Source organism: Protopterus annectens, chromosome 8.part1, assembly GCF_019279795.1.
Source record: "Protopterus annectens isolate FY-2018-M chromosome 8.part1, PAN1.0, whole genome shotgun sequence".
Classification (NCBI taxonomy): Eukaryota; Metazoa; Chordata; order Ceratodontiformes; family Protopteridae; genus Protopterus; species Protopterus annectens.
Window position 1 is genome coordinate 301842115 of NC_056742.1, and position 17756 is coordinate 301859870.

The 17756-nt window shown below is 42.8% G+C and overlaps 1 protein-coding gene across 1 annotated transcript in view; it reads right to left on the bottom strand.

Annotated features, from left to right (window-relative positions):
• Positions 1-17756, bottom strand: part of LSM14A (LSM14A mRNA processing body assembly factor) — a 612302-nt gene that overhangs the window by 183379 nt on the left and 411167 nt on the right. The window contains exon 8 of the mRNA XM_044081890.1: positions 13868-14039. Coding sequence (XP_043937825.1) covers positions 13868-14039 — 172 coding nt within the window. The remainder of the gene's footprint in view (positions 1-13867; positions 14040-17756) is intronic.

The window sequence follows — 17756 nt, forward strand, 5'->3', positions numbered from 1 at the left end:
TCTGGTCAGGTCCGGGGAGGATAGAGTGCACGGAGCCGAAGACACTGGAGCAGGCGTCGGCTCCGAGGGTTCCACGATCAACAAGTCCGACTCCTCTGGCTCCAAAGGAACAGCATGGCTTGGAGGAGGAACAATTTGAGCTGGTGTAAGGGTCTTCGGCTCTGAAGCCATTCAAGTTGAAGCCGATAAAATTTTTGCCAACGCCGGTGCCGATAGCAGCTTCTGCACCACACGATCCATATCCAGATCAGAAAGGATGATAGAGGACCAAGATGAGCGCACCGAAGATGGCACCGACTAATAAACTCTTAGGAGCTTTGGATACCGGTTCCAAGACTGGGGACCGACTCCAAAATGAAGACCGTTTGTTCCGATGGCAGTGGAGCCAAAGTCAAAGATTTTTTCTATTTCTTTGAGTCAGAAGTCTTAGAAGACTTTGAGGACTTGCTGGATCCATCTTGGTCACTCAAAGCTTCTTGGAAGGATGGTTTCAACAAACCTCTGTTAGTTTTTTTCCCTTTCCTGTAGAACCCTAGAGGAGAAAGAATGGCATATAGAAAGTACAGTTGTGTACACTTACCATAAATGTAGATGTTCAAGTGTATTCACTGTTGCAGTCATTACATTTGGGTAATCTGCTGGCAGGTTGCCCTCAGTCGGCCTGAATTTCAAAGTCTTGGGTCCTGCGTAAGTTGCTGTCTCCTCTTCCATGACTTCAGGTCATCAGGGGTATAAAAACAAGCAGCTGACGCAATTTTCATTAGTTTTTCTTGCCCCAGATGTCACGTGCCCCCAAAAAGGTAGCAAAAAAAAAAAAAAAAAAAAATATATATATATATATATATATATATATATATATATATATATATATATATATATATATATATAAATAAACTATATACACATGCAACAATACAAACTTTACCTTCATCTACAAGCAAATACACCACATAGGTTGTAGAAGATAGTGAAGGAAAAGAGAAACTCCAGAATAAAAGGGGGATAGCGGGCGGGTAACTTGGACTGCAACAGTTAATGCACTCGAACTTCTACAATTATGGTAAGTGTACACAACTGTACTATGTTCTTCGTGTTTCACTGTTGCAGTCATTACATTTGGGTAGAATCCCAAAGCTATGGATGGGAGGCTGGAGCTAAACAGCATTAGAGGCAGCTATAAGGCCCTGCAGAACTGCAGTGGCAAAGCTTGCCCTGGACTTAGAATAGAGAGGCAAATGATAATGCTTTGTAAAAGTGTAAACTGAACTCCAAGTAGTAGCCTCTAGAATGTCTTTGGTAGGCACTCCACTGAGAAAGGCTGCTGATGTAGCTGCAGTTCTGGTGGAATGAGACCTAATGCCCTTAGGCACAGGTTTGCCATGGTGGAAGGAGCAGAAACTAATGCAGTGGCTTATCCACTTTGAAATAGTCTGCTTTGAAATAACCTTTCCTTCTGATAATGCAGCATATGTCACTAATAACTGCTCAGTTTTTTTTTAGTCCTGCTCAAGTAGAATCTTAGCTGTCTGTGTACGTCCAATGAATGCAGAATCCTCTCCCCCTTATTCTGCGGATCTGGATAAAAGGTTGGCAGATGAATAGTTTGGTTAAGAGACACACTGGAAACCTTAGGCATAAATGAAGGATTGGTCCTCAGGGACATCCTGTCTGGGTAAAAAATGATAAAAAGCTCCACAGCCATGAGGGCTTGTAGCTCTGTGACTCTTCTTGCTGAAGTAATTGCCAGGAGCAGAGCTGTTTTCCAGCTGGTTCAAATGGAGGCAGGGTGAGCTTTTCCAACACATAATTGAGGTCCCAAGCAGGAATTGGTGATCTTCTGGGAGGCCTTACATTTTTGGCCCCTCTAAGATACTGCTTTAGTAAAAGATGAGAAAAAATTTGTGGCTCTGTGTTGTAATGAGCCGAGATGGCAGAGACATGGATTTTTATTGATGAAAATGATAGGCCTTTGTCAAGCATCTCAGTCGAGTATTGTAAAATCTGAGGAATATTTGGCTCTGTGTATCAGTTCCTTGTGCTAGTCTCCAAGCACAGAATCTCTTCCATTTATCAGCATAAGATTTTCTAGTACTAGGCCTTCTGGCTTCCAGAATGACATCCATCACAGCTTTACTGAGAGATGGTGTTTGAATAACTACATGATCAGCCATGCTGCCAGGTTCATTGTTTAGAGCTGATTGTGCAGGATTTGATGGTTTTGCTGGGACAGTAAGTGAGGTATTTGAGGTAAGTACCAAGCTGGGAATTGACACATTTTCCGTAGGATAGGGCACCAGTATTGGCGGGGCCAGTCCGGGGCAATTAGTATCATCTGTGGTTTCTCCTGTCTGACTTTTAGTAGCACCTTGGGAAGAAGAGACAGAGGAGGAAAGGCATAAACTGATAGGTTTTTCCAACTGAAGGATAGGGCCGTCCACTTTCCATGCTTGTCCGTGACAAGTCCTTGTGCAGAATTTTTTCAGCTGATAATTTCGAGGAGAGGCAAATAGGTCTATGTCCGGTCTCCCCCATTTCTTTATTATCATGCTGAAGACTTTAGGATCTAGTTTCCACTCGTGAGGATCCATAAGGTTTCTGCTTAAGTCGTTTGCCAGAGTATTTTGCTTTCCTGGCAGGAATTGAGCTTGAAGATGTACTTAGTAAGGCAAGGCTGTGTCCCACAGTGCCATGGCTAGTCTGCAAAGGTGGTATGAGTGCGTGCCCCCCTGCTTGTTTATATACCACATCACCATGGTGTTGTCCTGGATGAAGGAAGTCCTTGAAGGCTGTCAGGGCATTTTGAACAGCTAACATCTCCTTTTGATTGATATGCAGATGCATTTGTTTTGGAGTCCATATGCCCTGAATGCATCCTCCTGCCAGGTGGGTCCCCCAGGCATAATCTGATGAGTCTGTTGTTAAGGTTTAGCTGACAGGGGGTAGAGTAAAAGCCCGTCCCATGTTCTGGTGACATGCCTTTGCCCACCATAGAAACTCCTGTTGTAGGCAGGGAATGAGAGGAACCATTGCTTCCAGACAGAGACAATGTTGACTCCATAAACTTTTTAGGTACTGTTGTAGTTTCCTCATATGCAGTCTTGCATATGGAATCAGTAGGATGGCAGGATGCCATGAACCCCAAAGCCTGCAGAGTTTGTCTTGCAGATAACTGGGTTTTTGTTGCCAGTTTGAAGTAAGTAGTCAGTTGCCTTTGTCTGGTGTGAGGAAAGCCATCTGGGCAGTTGTATTCAAGCTTGCACCCAGGAATATTATCTTTTGAGAGGGTACCAGTTGTGATTTCTTTTCATTTATTGTGTACCCTAGGCATGTTAGAAGCCTTTTCACAAACGGCAGATGCTGAAGAAGAATGTCCTTGTTCTCTGCTTGAATGAGACAGTCGTCCAAGTAAGGATAAATTTGTATACTTTTTGTCTGCAAAATGCAATTACTGGTGCCAGGCACTTTGTAAAGACCCTGGGCGCAGTAGATAAGCCAAAGGGCAGCGCAGAGAATTCGTAATGCATAAAGCCAGCCTTGAAGCGGATGTATCTTCTGCACGTTTCCCTTATTGGGACATGCCTCTTAAATTTAATGTCACCAGCCAAGCGTTCTTGCCCAGCATGGGCAGAAGCTGCTGTAAAGTTAGTATTTTGAATTTTGGAATGTCCAGGTATGTGTTCAAAATTGATAAGTCCAGTATTGGGCACCAGGCCTGGTCTTTTCTGGGTACCAAGAACAGTCTTGAATAAAAACCTTGTCCTTTTTCTTGTTCTGGTACTGGCTGAATAGCCCTCATATCCATGAGGGATGTAACCTGTTTCTGTGCCTCTGCCCATTGATTTTTTAGCAGACCCTGTATCCCTGAGATATTATGTTTAGCACCCACTTGTCCTGGGTTATTAACTGCCAATTTTGAGCAAAAAGTGCTAAATTGTCCCCCTAAGGGTGCTGCCAAAAGGTAAGTGCTTGGTGATGGCAGAGGGAAGTCATTGAGTCTGTTTACTGTAGGGTTGCTCTTTATCTCCTCCAGATTTGGAGGTAGAAGCACCCCATTGCTTTGACCTGTAATAATCTTGTGCCTGGTATCTAGAACCTTTAGGGCATCTGGATTTGCCCCTTTGAGCTCTGTCGGACACAGGAAAGGACCATTTTTTTGTAGGCCAGTGTCTACTGAATCTTGGTGGCTGCACTTGTAAGAAGTCTTTTACAGTTTGCATAGACTTAGCTTTGCCTTCCATTTTCTTTAAAACCTCTTCTGCCTTATTACCAAACAGAGTATCATGCTGTAAAGGTGTATCCAGTAATTTAGCTTTAACATGATCAGGCAAATTTTGCTCTTTTAGCCAGGCATACCTCCTAATCACAGATCCAGTAACTGCAGCCCTGCAGGAGGCCTCTAAGGAATCAAAACCACATTGCAAAGTATGCTTTCCAACTTGTTCTGATGCATGCAATAATTCCTGCAATTCTTTATTTTCTGCACATTCAGAAATCAACATCATTTTCTGTTTCAGCAATCCCATAACATGTTGATACTTGAGCATATGAAACTGGCAGTTTAAGGCCCTAATTGCCAAGGCTGCAGATGTATAAACCTTCTTTCCCCATCTATCCAGTGCCCTTGAATCTCTGTCAGAGGGGGTAGGATTTTTTGCTGTTGAGGCCTTAACCCCTTAGGACCCTGTGAAATAGTTTCAGGGTCAACAGCAGGGTTTCTAAATAAAAATTTGTGCGAGTCAGGGACCCTGTAATATCTGTCTGGCTTGCTGGGAGCCAGAGGTAAGGAGTCTGGAGTCAACCCTGACTCTGAAAACACATCATCCACAATGTCTAAAACAGGAGGTATGGCTAAAGGCCTATGCTGAGGGAGAAGGAAATCCCTGAGCCTCTTTTTTGATTCTGAGAAATCATGACTCTCTCCCAGTGAAAAGTACAGTTTTGTACCTACCATAAATGTAGATGTTCGAAGATCCACATTGCTGCAGTCCTAACACTTGGGTAATCCGCTGTCCCAGTCGGCCCGAATACCAAAGTATATGGCTGACGTCGGTCAAGGCGCATTAGTCTGACGTCAGGACGTCAGGGTACAAATGCGCATGACCGACGTCATATCCTCAGTCTTTTCTTGCCCCAGATGTCAGAAGACCCTAAAAGGATAAGGCCAAAACCAAAAAACACCAAACACTCCTGCACCAAATATATATATATATATATATACAATATATACAAATTTACAAGAGTATAACCCCACCCACACAACCACCCCTAAACACAGAGGGAAGGAGGGAGGGTAAATTGGACTGCAGCAATGTGGATCTTCGAACATCTACATTTATGGTAGGTACAAAACTGTACTATGTTCTTCATACCACATTGCTGCAGTCCTAACACTTGGGTAGAATCCCAAAGCAGAGGTAAGGGAGGCTGGCAAATCATAAAGGAGCAGGAGCTGTCAACATGCCCTGCAAAATAGCCGTGGCAAAACCAGCCCTAGACTTAGAGTAGAGAGGAAGGTGGTAATGCTTAGAGAAAGTATGCACTGAACTCCAAGTAGCTGCCTCCAAAATATCCTTAGTAGCCACCCCCCTTAGAAATGCTGTTGAAGTGGCAGTAGCCCTAGTGGAATGAGGCCTAATCCCAGCTGGAATCTCCTTGCCATGATGGGAATAACAAAATGCAATGCAAAACCCAATCCACTTAGAAATAGTTTGTTTTGACACAGGCTTGCCCTGAGAACTCAAAGCAAAAGAAACAAACAACTGCTGACACTGCCTAAAATCCTTAGTCCTGCTTAAATAATAATGCAACTGCCTGTGTATATCTAAAGTGTGCAAAATCTTTTCCCCCTTATTTTGGGGATCTGCATAAAAAGTAGGCAAATGAATAGTTTGGTTCAAAGCCACACTAGAAACCACCTTAGGCATAAAGGAAGGATTAGTACGTAATGATACCCTATCCTTATGGAAAATCAAAAAAGGCTCAACCGCCATAAGGGCCTGCAATTCAGAAACCCTTCTTGCAGAAGTAATGGCCAACAAAAAAGCAGTCTTCCATGACAAATATTTCAACTCAGCAGTAGCCGCAGGCTCAAAAGGTTGTAGAGTAAGTTTCTCCAACACAAAATTGAGATCCCAAGCAGGAGTAGGAGCTCTCACGGGAGTCTTATATTCTTTGCCCCTCTAAGAAATTGCTTGAACAAAGGATGAGAAAACAATGGTGGGTCACAATCATAGTGAGCTGAAATTGCTGCAGCATGAATCTTAATGGAAGAGAAAGACAAACCTTTGTCCAATAACTCAGTCAGATATTGAAGAGCCACACTCAAATTAGGCTCAGAAACCTCCAAATTCTTTGCTGCACTCCAAAATAAAAATCTCTTCCATTTTTCTGCGTACACTTTCCTTGTACTAGGTCTTCTGTCTTCCATAATCACATTCAAAACTTGTTGAGGAAGTTGAGACCTGCTGTGTTTCAAAACAGAATATGCCAGGCTGTTAGATGAAGAGAGTGAAGCTTGACATTGAGTAGATGACCGTCCCTCTGAGACAATAGGTGTGGAATCAAAGGTAAAGGCCATGGAGGCTTCCTTACCAGACTCCTCAGTAATGGGTACCAGTGTTGCCGAGGCCAATGTGGAGCTATTAAAATCATCCTTGGCTTGTCTTGTCTGACCTTTAGGAGTACCTTTGGGAGAAGAGGCAGAGGTGGAAAGGCATACACATGAAGATTTGTCCAACTGAAAGAAAGAGCATCCACTTTCCAAGCTGTGTGATGAAACCTTTTGTGCAAAACTTTGGCAGCTGGTGGTTTAGTGGAGAAGCGAACAGATCTATGTCTGGAGTTCCCCATGACACTGTCAATTTCGAAATACATGAAGATCCAGTTTCCACTCGTGGGGATCCATGATTTGTCTGCTTAACACATCTGCTAAGGAGTTCTGTGCTCCCGGCAGAAACCTTGCCTGAAGAGTTAGTTGCAAGCTGAGCGCAGTCTCCCATAAAATCATTGCTTGCCTGCATAGAGGGTAAGAATGTGTTCCCCTTGTTTGTTGATGTACCACATGACAGTTGTGTTGTCTGTTAGAATCAACACCTGCCCTGGAAGAAGTAACTCCTTGAAAGCCATTAATGCAAACTGGACTGCTAACATCTCCTTCATGTTGATATGTAGATGCTGTAGTCTGGCAGGCCACTTGTCTTGTATCCACTTTCCATTCAGATGAGCTCCCCAAGCTATGTCTGAGGCATCTGTCGTCAGAATTTGACTGCCTCTGGCCGGGTCACAGAGAGTCCCTTGTTTAGGTGACATTCCTGAGCCCACCACCAAAATTCCTTTTGAATGCAAGGTATTATTTGAATGACAGTGTCCAAATCCTGGCAGTGCTGTGTCCATACATTTTTTAGATACCATTGCAGCTTCCTCATATGCAGTTTGGCATTGGGAAGCACCAGAATACAAGATGCCATGAACCCTAAGGCTTGAAGGACTGTCCTTGCAGTCAGCCCGGACTGAAGAGATAGTTGATGGAAGTAAAGGGAAAGATTCTTTTGCTTGTCCGGGGTTAAAAAGGCCATCTGGGTTGCTGTATTCAGTCTCACACCCAGAAAGCACATGTCTTGAGAGGGTACTAGACTGGACTTTATTTCGCTCACAGAATACCCCAGGCATCTTAGCACTGCTATCACATATTCCAAATGCTGTAAAAGGTCTTCCTTTTCTTGAGCCAGAATCAGGCAGTCGTCCAAGTAAGGATAGATTTGTATTCCTTTTAGCCTGAAGTAAGCTATCACTGGAGCCAGAACCTTTGTGAATACTCTGGGCAGTAGATAAGCCAAAGGGCAATGCAGAGAACTGATAATGGGAATTCCCAGCTCGAAACGCAGATACTTCCTGCAACTTAGTCTGATAGGTACATGAAGGTAAGCCTCCTTGAGATCTAAAGTTACCATCCAGTGATCCTTGCCCAGCAGAGGTAAAAGCTGTTGTAACGTCAACATTTTGAACTTGGGAATGTCCAGATAAGTGTTGAGGATAGATAAATCCAAAATTGGTCTCCACGTGTTCCCCTTCTTTGGTGCTAGGAACAGGCGAGAATAAAATCCTAGGCCCCTTTCTGGCACAGGAACCGGCTGAATGGCCCCTATTTGGAGTAACAGCGAAATTTGCTTGTGAGCCTCTTTTCTTTGTAGAGGAGGAATGTCTGGCATGCCTTTGAAAGGAGGCAAGGTATGGAAATAAAACCTGTAACCGTGGTGAATGATATCCAATACCCATCTGTCTTGGGTAATTAAAGTCCAATTTTCTTTGAAAAGTGCCAGCCTTCCTCCCAAAGGTGCTGCCAGACGAGAAAGCACTGGCAGCTGAAAAGGCAGGTCATTGGGTCTGTTTACTGAAAGGACTGACCCCTGCCCTCACCAGAAGACTGAGCAGGTGAACTCCATGTTCTAGGCCTAAAAGAACCTTGAGCTCTGCCCCTACCACGTCTAGACCTACCCCTAGACTGGGAATCATAAGCAGGATATGTCCATCCCTTAGTGGGCCAATTTCTACTAAACTTGGAGGCTGAACCTGCAAAATCTTTAACAGTCTGCATAGACTTAGCCTTGTCCTCCATTTTCTTTAAAACAGCTTCCACAGGCGAACCAAACAACACGTCAGACTGTAAGGGAGCATCCAAAATCCTTGTCTTAACATGCTCAGCTAAATTCTGATCCCTTAGCCAGGCGTGCCTCAAGAACAGAACCAGTGGCAGCCAACCTCGAAGAGGCCTGCACAGCATCAAAACCACATTGCAAGGAATGCTTGCCCACCTGTTCAGACACATGAACTAAATCCTGCAACTCTTTACACTCAATATCTTCCGCCAGAGCATCCACCTTAGACTTCAATTGTGAAAGGAGATAATTTTGATATTTTAACATGTGGAACTGGCAATTCAAAGCCCTCATGGCTAAAGTGGAAGAAGTATACACCTTCTTTCCCCATCTATCCAAAGCCCTTGCCTCTTTATCAGGAGGAACAGGATTTTTAACAACAGAAGCCTTAACACCTTTAGGCCCCTGAGAAACAGTTTCTGGGTCTGCCCTAGGACTCTTAAAAGATACTTATGAGCTTCAGGCACCCTATAATACCTATCTGGTTTAACTGGGGCAGGAGGCAAAGAATCAGGGTTCAGGAAGCCTCTGCAAAACATCTTCCACCACATCCAGAACAGGAGGTATAGCTAAAGGCCTATGCTGGGGTAAAACAAAATTCCCTAAGCCTCTTCCTGGAATCAGAGAAATCTTGGCCTTCCCATTTAAAATGCTCCCTCATGGAATGAAGAGTCTCTGAAAAGAGAAATCCTCAGGAGGAGAAGCCGAAGGAGTAGAATCATCCACATCAGAATCAGAATAAGGAGGATACTCCTGCAAGTCTTCAGCCGAAGACTCAGGAGCCTCGAACACTGCTCAAAACTCTCAAGCTCAGGTTCCACCCTAGGCCTCTTATCAGGAGGGGGTATAGAACCTCTAATCATAGTAATCAAATCTTCTGCCATTTTAAGCATATGTTTCTTAGGCAAAGATCCTGAAGAACTAGGAGAGACCCCCACTGAAGATAAACCTGGCCTGCCTCTCAAAGAAGCCTTGGAAACAGAAGGGGAGGGCCTAACCACCTTAGGAAGAGAGGGGAGAACAGCCACCTGAGAAGCCCCTTCAGCCTGGCCTACCTCCTGAGAAGACACATCTTGTAACAGTAAAGTCTCCCTGAGACTCCAAAGAAACTTCTGGCAGAACCTCCGGCTCCACTGAGCCTTCTAAAGAACAGACGTCCGGGACTGACGGTTCTTCCAACCTAGGCTTTGCTGCTTTATCCTTGCGCTTTTTGGACGAAGCGGGCGTTGGAGCATCCGACGGCATTTTATAATTACAACGCTTCCCAAAAACTAACCTGGCACAGTCTAACCTTCTCTTTATAGTGCGTTTGTTAAATCTAGCACAAGAGCGACATCCAACAACGTCGTGCTCAGGCCCTAAACAAGGTATACACAATGTATGGTAATCCCTATGAGGTATCTGTTTCCCACAAGAAATACAGTTATTCACTTTTTCTGACATCCGGTTAAATACTGAGGCAAGAAAAACCAAAATATTCTAACGGGGTACTTAGCCAACTTTGATTCGGTCTGAAACTCCGGCTTCAGAAAATTTCAGAACGCCAACCTGCACTCGCAAAACTGCTTCTGCATCGGACCATGCGGCAAAAAAGACTGAGGATATGACGTCGGTCATGCGCATTTGTACCCTGACGTCCTGACGTCAGACTAATGCGCCTTGACCGACGTCAGCCATATACTTTGGTATTCGGGCCGACTGGGACAGCGGATTACCCAAGTGTTAGGACTGCAGCAATGTGGTATGAAGAACATATGCTCCCTCAAAGTATGCAGGGTTTCTCCAAATGAATAATCCTCAGGAGGTGATGCAGATGGGATAGATTCCTCTGCATCAGAATCCTCATAGGGAGGTATAGATACTTCCTGATCAGAAGAGGAATCAGAAGAAATAGAAAGATGATCTGAAGATTCATAATCAGTGTCTTGCCTAGGCCTCTTATCAGGAGGGGGTTGGGAACCTCTGATCAAGGTAATTAGGTCATCAGCCATTTTAATCATCTGTTTTTTGGGCATAGAGGCCTGTGCAAGTGGCTCAAGCATCGTTTTTTAGCTTCAGAAGTTGCTTTTGTCTCTGACTTTGAAGCTGGCGTCGGTTTTACATAAAAATTTTGAGGCCTGAATACACCCTCAGAAGCCGGTGCCTGCTCAGCGGCTCTGGACCCATCCGAGACACATCCGTGGCTACAATTCTTTGAGAATCTTGCAGCGTGCCGGACTCCACATGGGTCTCGGTAGGAGCCTGCGACTCGAAAGTAGTGGGTATCAGGGGATGCGAAAGCGCCACACTGAATACGGGCGAACCGGCGACTGGCTTAGGAGAAGCTTCATAGTCGGTTTTGGACCTTGACGGTCCGTCTCTGTCCTTTTCTTTGCATTTTTTGTGTACTCTGGTAGCCGGATTGCTATCCAACGACATTTCAGGGTAGTTACATCTGTTTCCAAAATATTTTGAGGCAAAAATATACCGATGCTTAATGGTGCGTTGGTTAAATCTAGCAAAAAACCGACAGCCAGGCACATTGAGATCAGGGCCTAGGCAAGGAATATAGTATAAATGAAAATCCTTATGAGGCATTTGCTTCTCACAAGTAATACATTTATTAACTTTTTCTGACATCGGTATGGAGCAAGAAAAAAGTTTCCCCAACGGGGCTTTAGTGAAGACTTCAGTTCTGAAACTTGAATTCGAAAATTTCAGGAGTCGGCCGACCGGCACTTGCGAACTGCTTCTGCTTCGGGCACCCCGCGGCAAGAAAGACTTGAGAAAATGGAGTTGGCTGCTTGTTTTATACCCCTGACGACCTGATGTCATGGAAGAGGAGACAGCAACCGACACAGGACCCAAGACTTTGGAATTCAGGCCGACTGAGGGCAACCTGCCAGCAGATTACCCAAATGTAATGACTGCAACAGTGAAACACTAAGAACATCAGCTATCCTGTAAATGCAGGGCTCCTACACAGTACACACAATTTACATGGCTGTCTGTTACAGACATCTTTTGGCCACATTTTGGGCACTTTTTGAAACCTGACTTAGGATTTTGGTCAGCCACTGTAATGTCACAGAGCAAATTACTGAAACCACAAAAACAACTTAAACAGTAATTAGCAATAGTTCATAGTTCAGTACTCAGCTAACTGCCCTTGCGAGCCATTTTAAGCCTAGCCAATTATCTCTTGTGATACCCAAACCCTGCACCTTGTGTTTGTAAGGCAAACACCTTAGCCATTAAGCCACCCTATAACAGCCTTAAATAAAAACAGGCTGAGACACACACACACACACACACACACACACACACACACACACACACACACACACACACACACACACAGAGTAATGCTACTGTAAACAAAGTGGTGACAGGAAAAGGTAAATTGTCACCACAAACTGTCTAAACACACAATATGAGCAGACTATGCAAGGAAAAAAGAGGACAGCTGCTATAAGAAACAACACACTTGTCTAAATATTCCAAGGAATAACTACAAAAGAAATTTCAATAGTAATTATTAAATTCAAGCCTTTTCTAAAAAAAAATTAAGGCTAAACACACCACACAGCAAATCACTACAATTTAACTATTTAGTATGAAATGTGACAAAAGGTCACTGACTAAACACACACTAGTAAATAGAAAAAGGTTTTTAACCAGGCCTAAAAACAAGAGGACAACTACAATTTTTAAGCACACTAAGGGAAGGGAATAAATGCAGGTAAACACACCCAAAAATCTGTAAGAGCTTTATAAACTATTTAAACTAATTATCTAAACACAAGTAATTAAGTAAGTAGAAAACAGTTTTACTGGCCCGAGCTATTGCCGAACCTCCAATCTATTGCAGCGGCAAACTAGATCTGAGGTAACTAAGTGTATCATGAGATAGGGGAGTTGGCCTCAAGCCTTGCAACCGGCCGACTCGAAGTAGAGGGATCGGCTCCGTACCCATCGGTAAAGAATGCACGGCGAGATAAAACAACTTCACGTCTTTAATTATACTTTGTCTTAGGAACGAGGACAATTCCCATCACAGTATTAGAAACCCAAAAGACAGGCAAGGTCATCTTCTCATAAGATTAGATCTTAGTAAAGGCATAATGTGCACACCACAGCTTTCAGTAGCCTGTAAAAATTTTAATGTACTGAAATTACAGAATTCCAAACCAGATATAAAGATGCATTAGTAACTCGCCAAAAGAATACTGTTGCAGGTGTATGAAAAAACAGGATGGGTTTACAAATTGCTGCATATGAAGTACTGCCTCTCACTAGACATTTGTTAAAGAAACTGAATGTACTGCACAGGCCCTTAACACTAATCAGCAACAGCTTTTCTAACCAAAGAAACTCTGAATTATGTTTTAGGAAGCGGCAACAGGGAATTCTATACTTCTGCCACCCAAATGAATTTACACTTGGCATTCAGCAACCCATTCATAGATCCATAGAAATATACTAGGTTAGCTGCTTTGTGGGCCAATTTAAACCTAGCCAATTTCTTCAAATGTGAGAATCTAACCCTGTACCTTGTGTCTGTGAGGCAAACACCTTAACCATTATGCAACCCTCAACTCTCTAATCAAGAGCCTTCCTCGTCATCCAACTATGTAGCAAATGTAGAGTTTTCATCTGCTTTACAGCAATATATCCCCATCCATACACACAATAAATGTGTAATAAACTTTTAAAGTGATTTGCTAAAGTACTTTTATACATACATTGAAGCATTTAATGAGTCAACTGTCACACTGTAGTTTCACACTCTATCCATTCTTACGTTTTTTTTTGTTGTTACTTCAACTTTCTAAACTTTTAAACTACATCCCAAATAAATTTACTACTTCCTACTTTGAAATCACCTTAGGTTAATGTGCATTGCATCAGAAGACACGTGCATGGTGATGCACACATTTAGGTGTATGGATGCAACACATTTTTCTTACGGAGACACCACTGGGGTTAAATTTTTCTATTTTTACTCGTGATGTCGGTGTAAGGAAAATACATGTTTTAAAACTTTTTTCACAGACACTGAAAATGTTCACCGATGAGCAGAAGTACCTTATCCATGGTGCACAGGTACACTGGTAAATCACCAAGAAACAAAATCAAGACTCCTGTAAAAAATCAAGGACTCCTGTAACAGCTGACAGGCATACGATATTCCCTATCTACTTTAAAAAGAGCATGGGGACAAGTCACATTACCTGTTGTCATCACATGATATATTGTCAAAAAAGGATTTAGATTTGTCATAATACACATTGGGTCCTAGTGGATCTTCTTCATCAGCATTGCCCTCACTGTTCTGAGTATCTACACCAGAATCTCCTTTATCTTCACCATTTATGCTTTTGTCTTGCTTTTCTGGTTTCTCTTCTAGCAAGAAAAAGAAAAAAAATTAACTGTCTGAAAAAAAAAAACAAAATAATGCAAACGATTACAACATATATAGTGAAAATGGACAAAAATCAACTTGTAAAACACCTGTATGTATTAAAGCAGGCTAATTCTGGTCTTTCAATTTGCGTAACAGTGATAAAGTAGAATTAAAGCAAAACTGTGTACACTCCACTACTTGCCCAACAAAGACCAGGTGAAACACAGCCTCAAGAAACTGCACAGAAATGCCTTACTCATATTATATATATATATATATATATATATATATATATATATATATATATATATATATATGTGTATGTATATATATATATATATATATATATATATATATATATATATATATATATATATATATACACACACATATGTATACATGAACAGTGTGGGATTACTCACCATAATATTGACTTGCTGACTTAGTTTGCCTTTCTGTTAGAAATAAATCCTAAGTGATGAATTTAAGGTCTGTCCTATCAACTCAGTCTTCAATGCAATACCTGAACACTGCCTACTGTAGCATCACTGACGATTAACAGTATGCAGTGCAAAGATTTAATGGAATCTGCAAGCTCTAAAATTAAAAAAAGGCACTATGGCGTACTATCAGTAAGAACAAAAATACTGACAAAAAACTCCTAAACAATATTTGAGAGCATTTTTAACTTCCAATATAGAAGACTTCCGAAGAAGAATTAAAAATAAGCACAAATACCACATTTACAAAATGCTGAAACAAATCTAGAACTCAAAACAAAACCAGTTTACTGGAAATTAGTTCCGAGTGAAACTCTCACAATGTTGCAAATCTGTTCAATACGAATTACACAGATGAGATAAACCATCTGAACAGAACTACCCATCAGTTTCTTGGAATTCAATCCTGTTCTGAATTAAACATCCTCACAATGTTGTGCATCTAAAAAATGCATACCATCAAAAGTAAGACTGTTTCTTTAATGTGCTGCTTATTAAATGCAGAGTTCTGAAAACTTGTTGTTTGGCATCTGTTTCAAAATGCAGAGCATTTTCCTTCTGTTTATCTTAGGGGTCTCACTTTTATTACATTATCTTCATACTTCTAAGGGAAAGTTGTGTAAAATCTTAACATAACCTTAGACGTCCTTCTCTTCCATGTTGCAGTATTCTACATGTGGGTTTTACCCTTCTTCCTCTCCAGTTCTATCGGCCAGGTTTCCAAAGATTTGGTGCATTGGACATGGCAACTGGAATGTGGGCCATAAAAGTGACGTCTGAACGCACCAGCTCTCAGACCCTAAAAGAGGCTCCAGTCGGAGCAAGTCCTGTTAAGGGCATAGGCTGTCCACTGTCACCCAAGAGAACAAGTGCAGTCTGACAAGAGGGGAAGGTGGGAGGGAAGGAATACTGCAACATGGAAGAGATGGACCTCTAAGGTTATGGTAAGATTTAACACAGCTTTCCTATGTCCTTCTATTGCAATGTTGCAGTATTCTACATGTGGGTGAGTGCCAAAGCTCACTGAGGACTGGGGGGGGGGGGGGTGTCCTGGATGATGTTTCCAGGAATCCGTCTAGGATAGCCCTGAAGATATGATCTAATTTGTAGTGTTTGGTAAATGTGTGCACTGAGGACCAAGTGGCTGCCTCAAGAATGGCATTAGTGTCCAGCCCCTTGAAAAATGCTCGAAGTGGCCATTGCTCTGGTGGAGTGGGCTTTGACATTGCCCTGAAAAGTCTTTCCATGGTGTAGGCAGCAGAAGGAAATGGCCCTGGAAATCCAGGCCGAGATAGTCTATTAGTTCACAGCTTTCTCCAGGGCTATAGAGTGGAAAGAGACAAACAGTTGGTCAGATTTCCTAAAACTTTGGTTTTATGAAGATAAAAAAAGTAGTTATGTACTCACCATAATGTTCCATCTGAGTAGGTAATTTGTCAGCAACCTGTGGGTTACGGATCCGATACGGATATGAGCTGGCAGCATACAAAGCTAAAGATCCGAGCTCCAAGCTCCACCCCCTTACCCATACTACCCTGCAACCTCCTTCCAATCCTCAGATCGCGTTTGCCACCTGCACAAACAACAAAAAAACTAACAACCTGAGAAAAACCTGACTCAGAGACAACAAAACTCGAGCATCCAAACCTCGAGTTCAGATAAATAACTATTCAGGTTAGGGGGAAGGAGGGAGGGACGGTTGCTGACAAATGAAGTTACCTACTCAGATGGAACATTTCGGTGAGTATGTAACTTCTTTATCTGAAGCAGTTAACTTCATTTGATCAGCAACCTGTAGGACAGAGTCCCCAGCTACCCGAAGTCTTGGGAGACCTTCAAGGAAGAATATTCTGGAGCAGTGCAGTGCCAAAAGCAGCCCTTCCTCTAGACACCAAATCTAGCTTATAATAAGAAATAAAGGTGAGAGGACGCCCAGGTAGCCGCTGAACAAATGTCATCCAGAATGTTGGACCGACCCGGAATGTGCATTGCTAACAGGAAACGGTTGGTGGAAATCGCCCATTCCCAAACTCTCATGGCTTCTCGGCAAAGAGCTAGACCAGAATGCAGCAGACATTGCCATAGAACGCGTAGAATGAGCATGAGCTCCCATTGGTTCTGGCAAGCCAGATTCTCTATATGCTAAGAGAACACAACTCTAAATCCATCTAGCAAGAGTCACTTTAGAAATTGGTTTCCCTGGAAAAGATTTTGCAAAGGAGATGAAAAGTTGGTCAGATTTAAGAAAGACAACCGTCCTGTGTAAATAAAAATGTAACTGTCTGTGAACATCCAGTAAATTAAGTTTATACTCCCGTTTGTTCTGGTAATTGGGGAAAAAAATGGCAAATTAATGGACTGATTAATGTTAGTCTCAGAAGCAACTTTGGGAAGAAAAGAGGGATTAGTCTTGAGAGATACCATGTCCTTGTGAAATGCAAGGTAAGGAGGTTTGATAGAAAGAGCCTGAAGCTCCGACACTCTCCTGGCTGAGGTAATGGCTACCAAAAAGGCCGTCTTCCATGACAAGAACTTCAGATCAACGTAAGCTGTGGGTTCAAACGGAGGCGCGACTAATGCCTGAAGAACCAAGGTCAGATCCCACGGTGGGGATGAATTTCTAATAGGAGGTCTCAAAACAAAGGTACCTTTTAGAAAGGCCTTACAAATTCTGGTAGCAGCGAGAGAACCAAAGTTGTCCCCAATATGGAAATGGGAAATAGCAGCCAGCTGAACATTTACAGTAGATGAACTGGACCCTTCTGAAAAATATGAGACAAGAATTCTAGAACCGCTGGAATAGAAGCAGTAAAAGGATCCAAGTTCTTATGTGAAGCCCAAATGGAAAAACGTTTCCATTTACTATTGCAAATCTTCCTGGTAGAGGGTTTATGTGCTGCCACCAGAATTGACTTGACTAGGGAAGAGATACAGGGAGTCCTGGCGACTAAGGGAATTGGATCAGCCAAGCTGAAAGCTTCAGCTCATCTAAGTTCGGCAGGGCCATTCTCGAGGGGTGAGAAATCAGATCCGGAATGGGATCCCTGATCCAGAGATGAGCTATGAGATGAGACCGTAGGCAGGGGAACCAGACTTGACAAGGCCAGAATGGGGCTATGAGGATAATCTTGCTCCCCAACAGACGAGCTTTCTGCAAAAATTTTGTCATCAGCGGAAGTGGTGGATACGCATAAAGAAGACCGGGCAGCCAAGCAT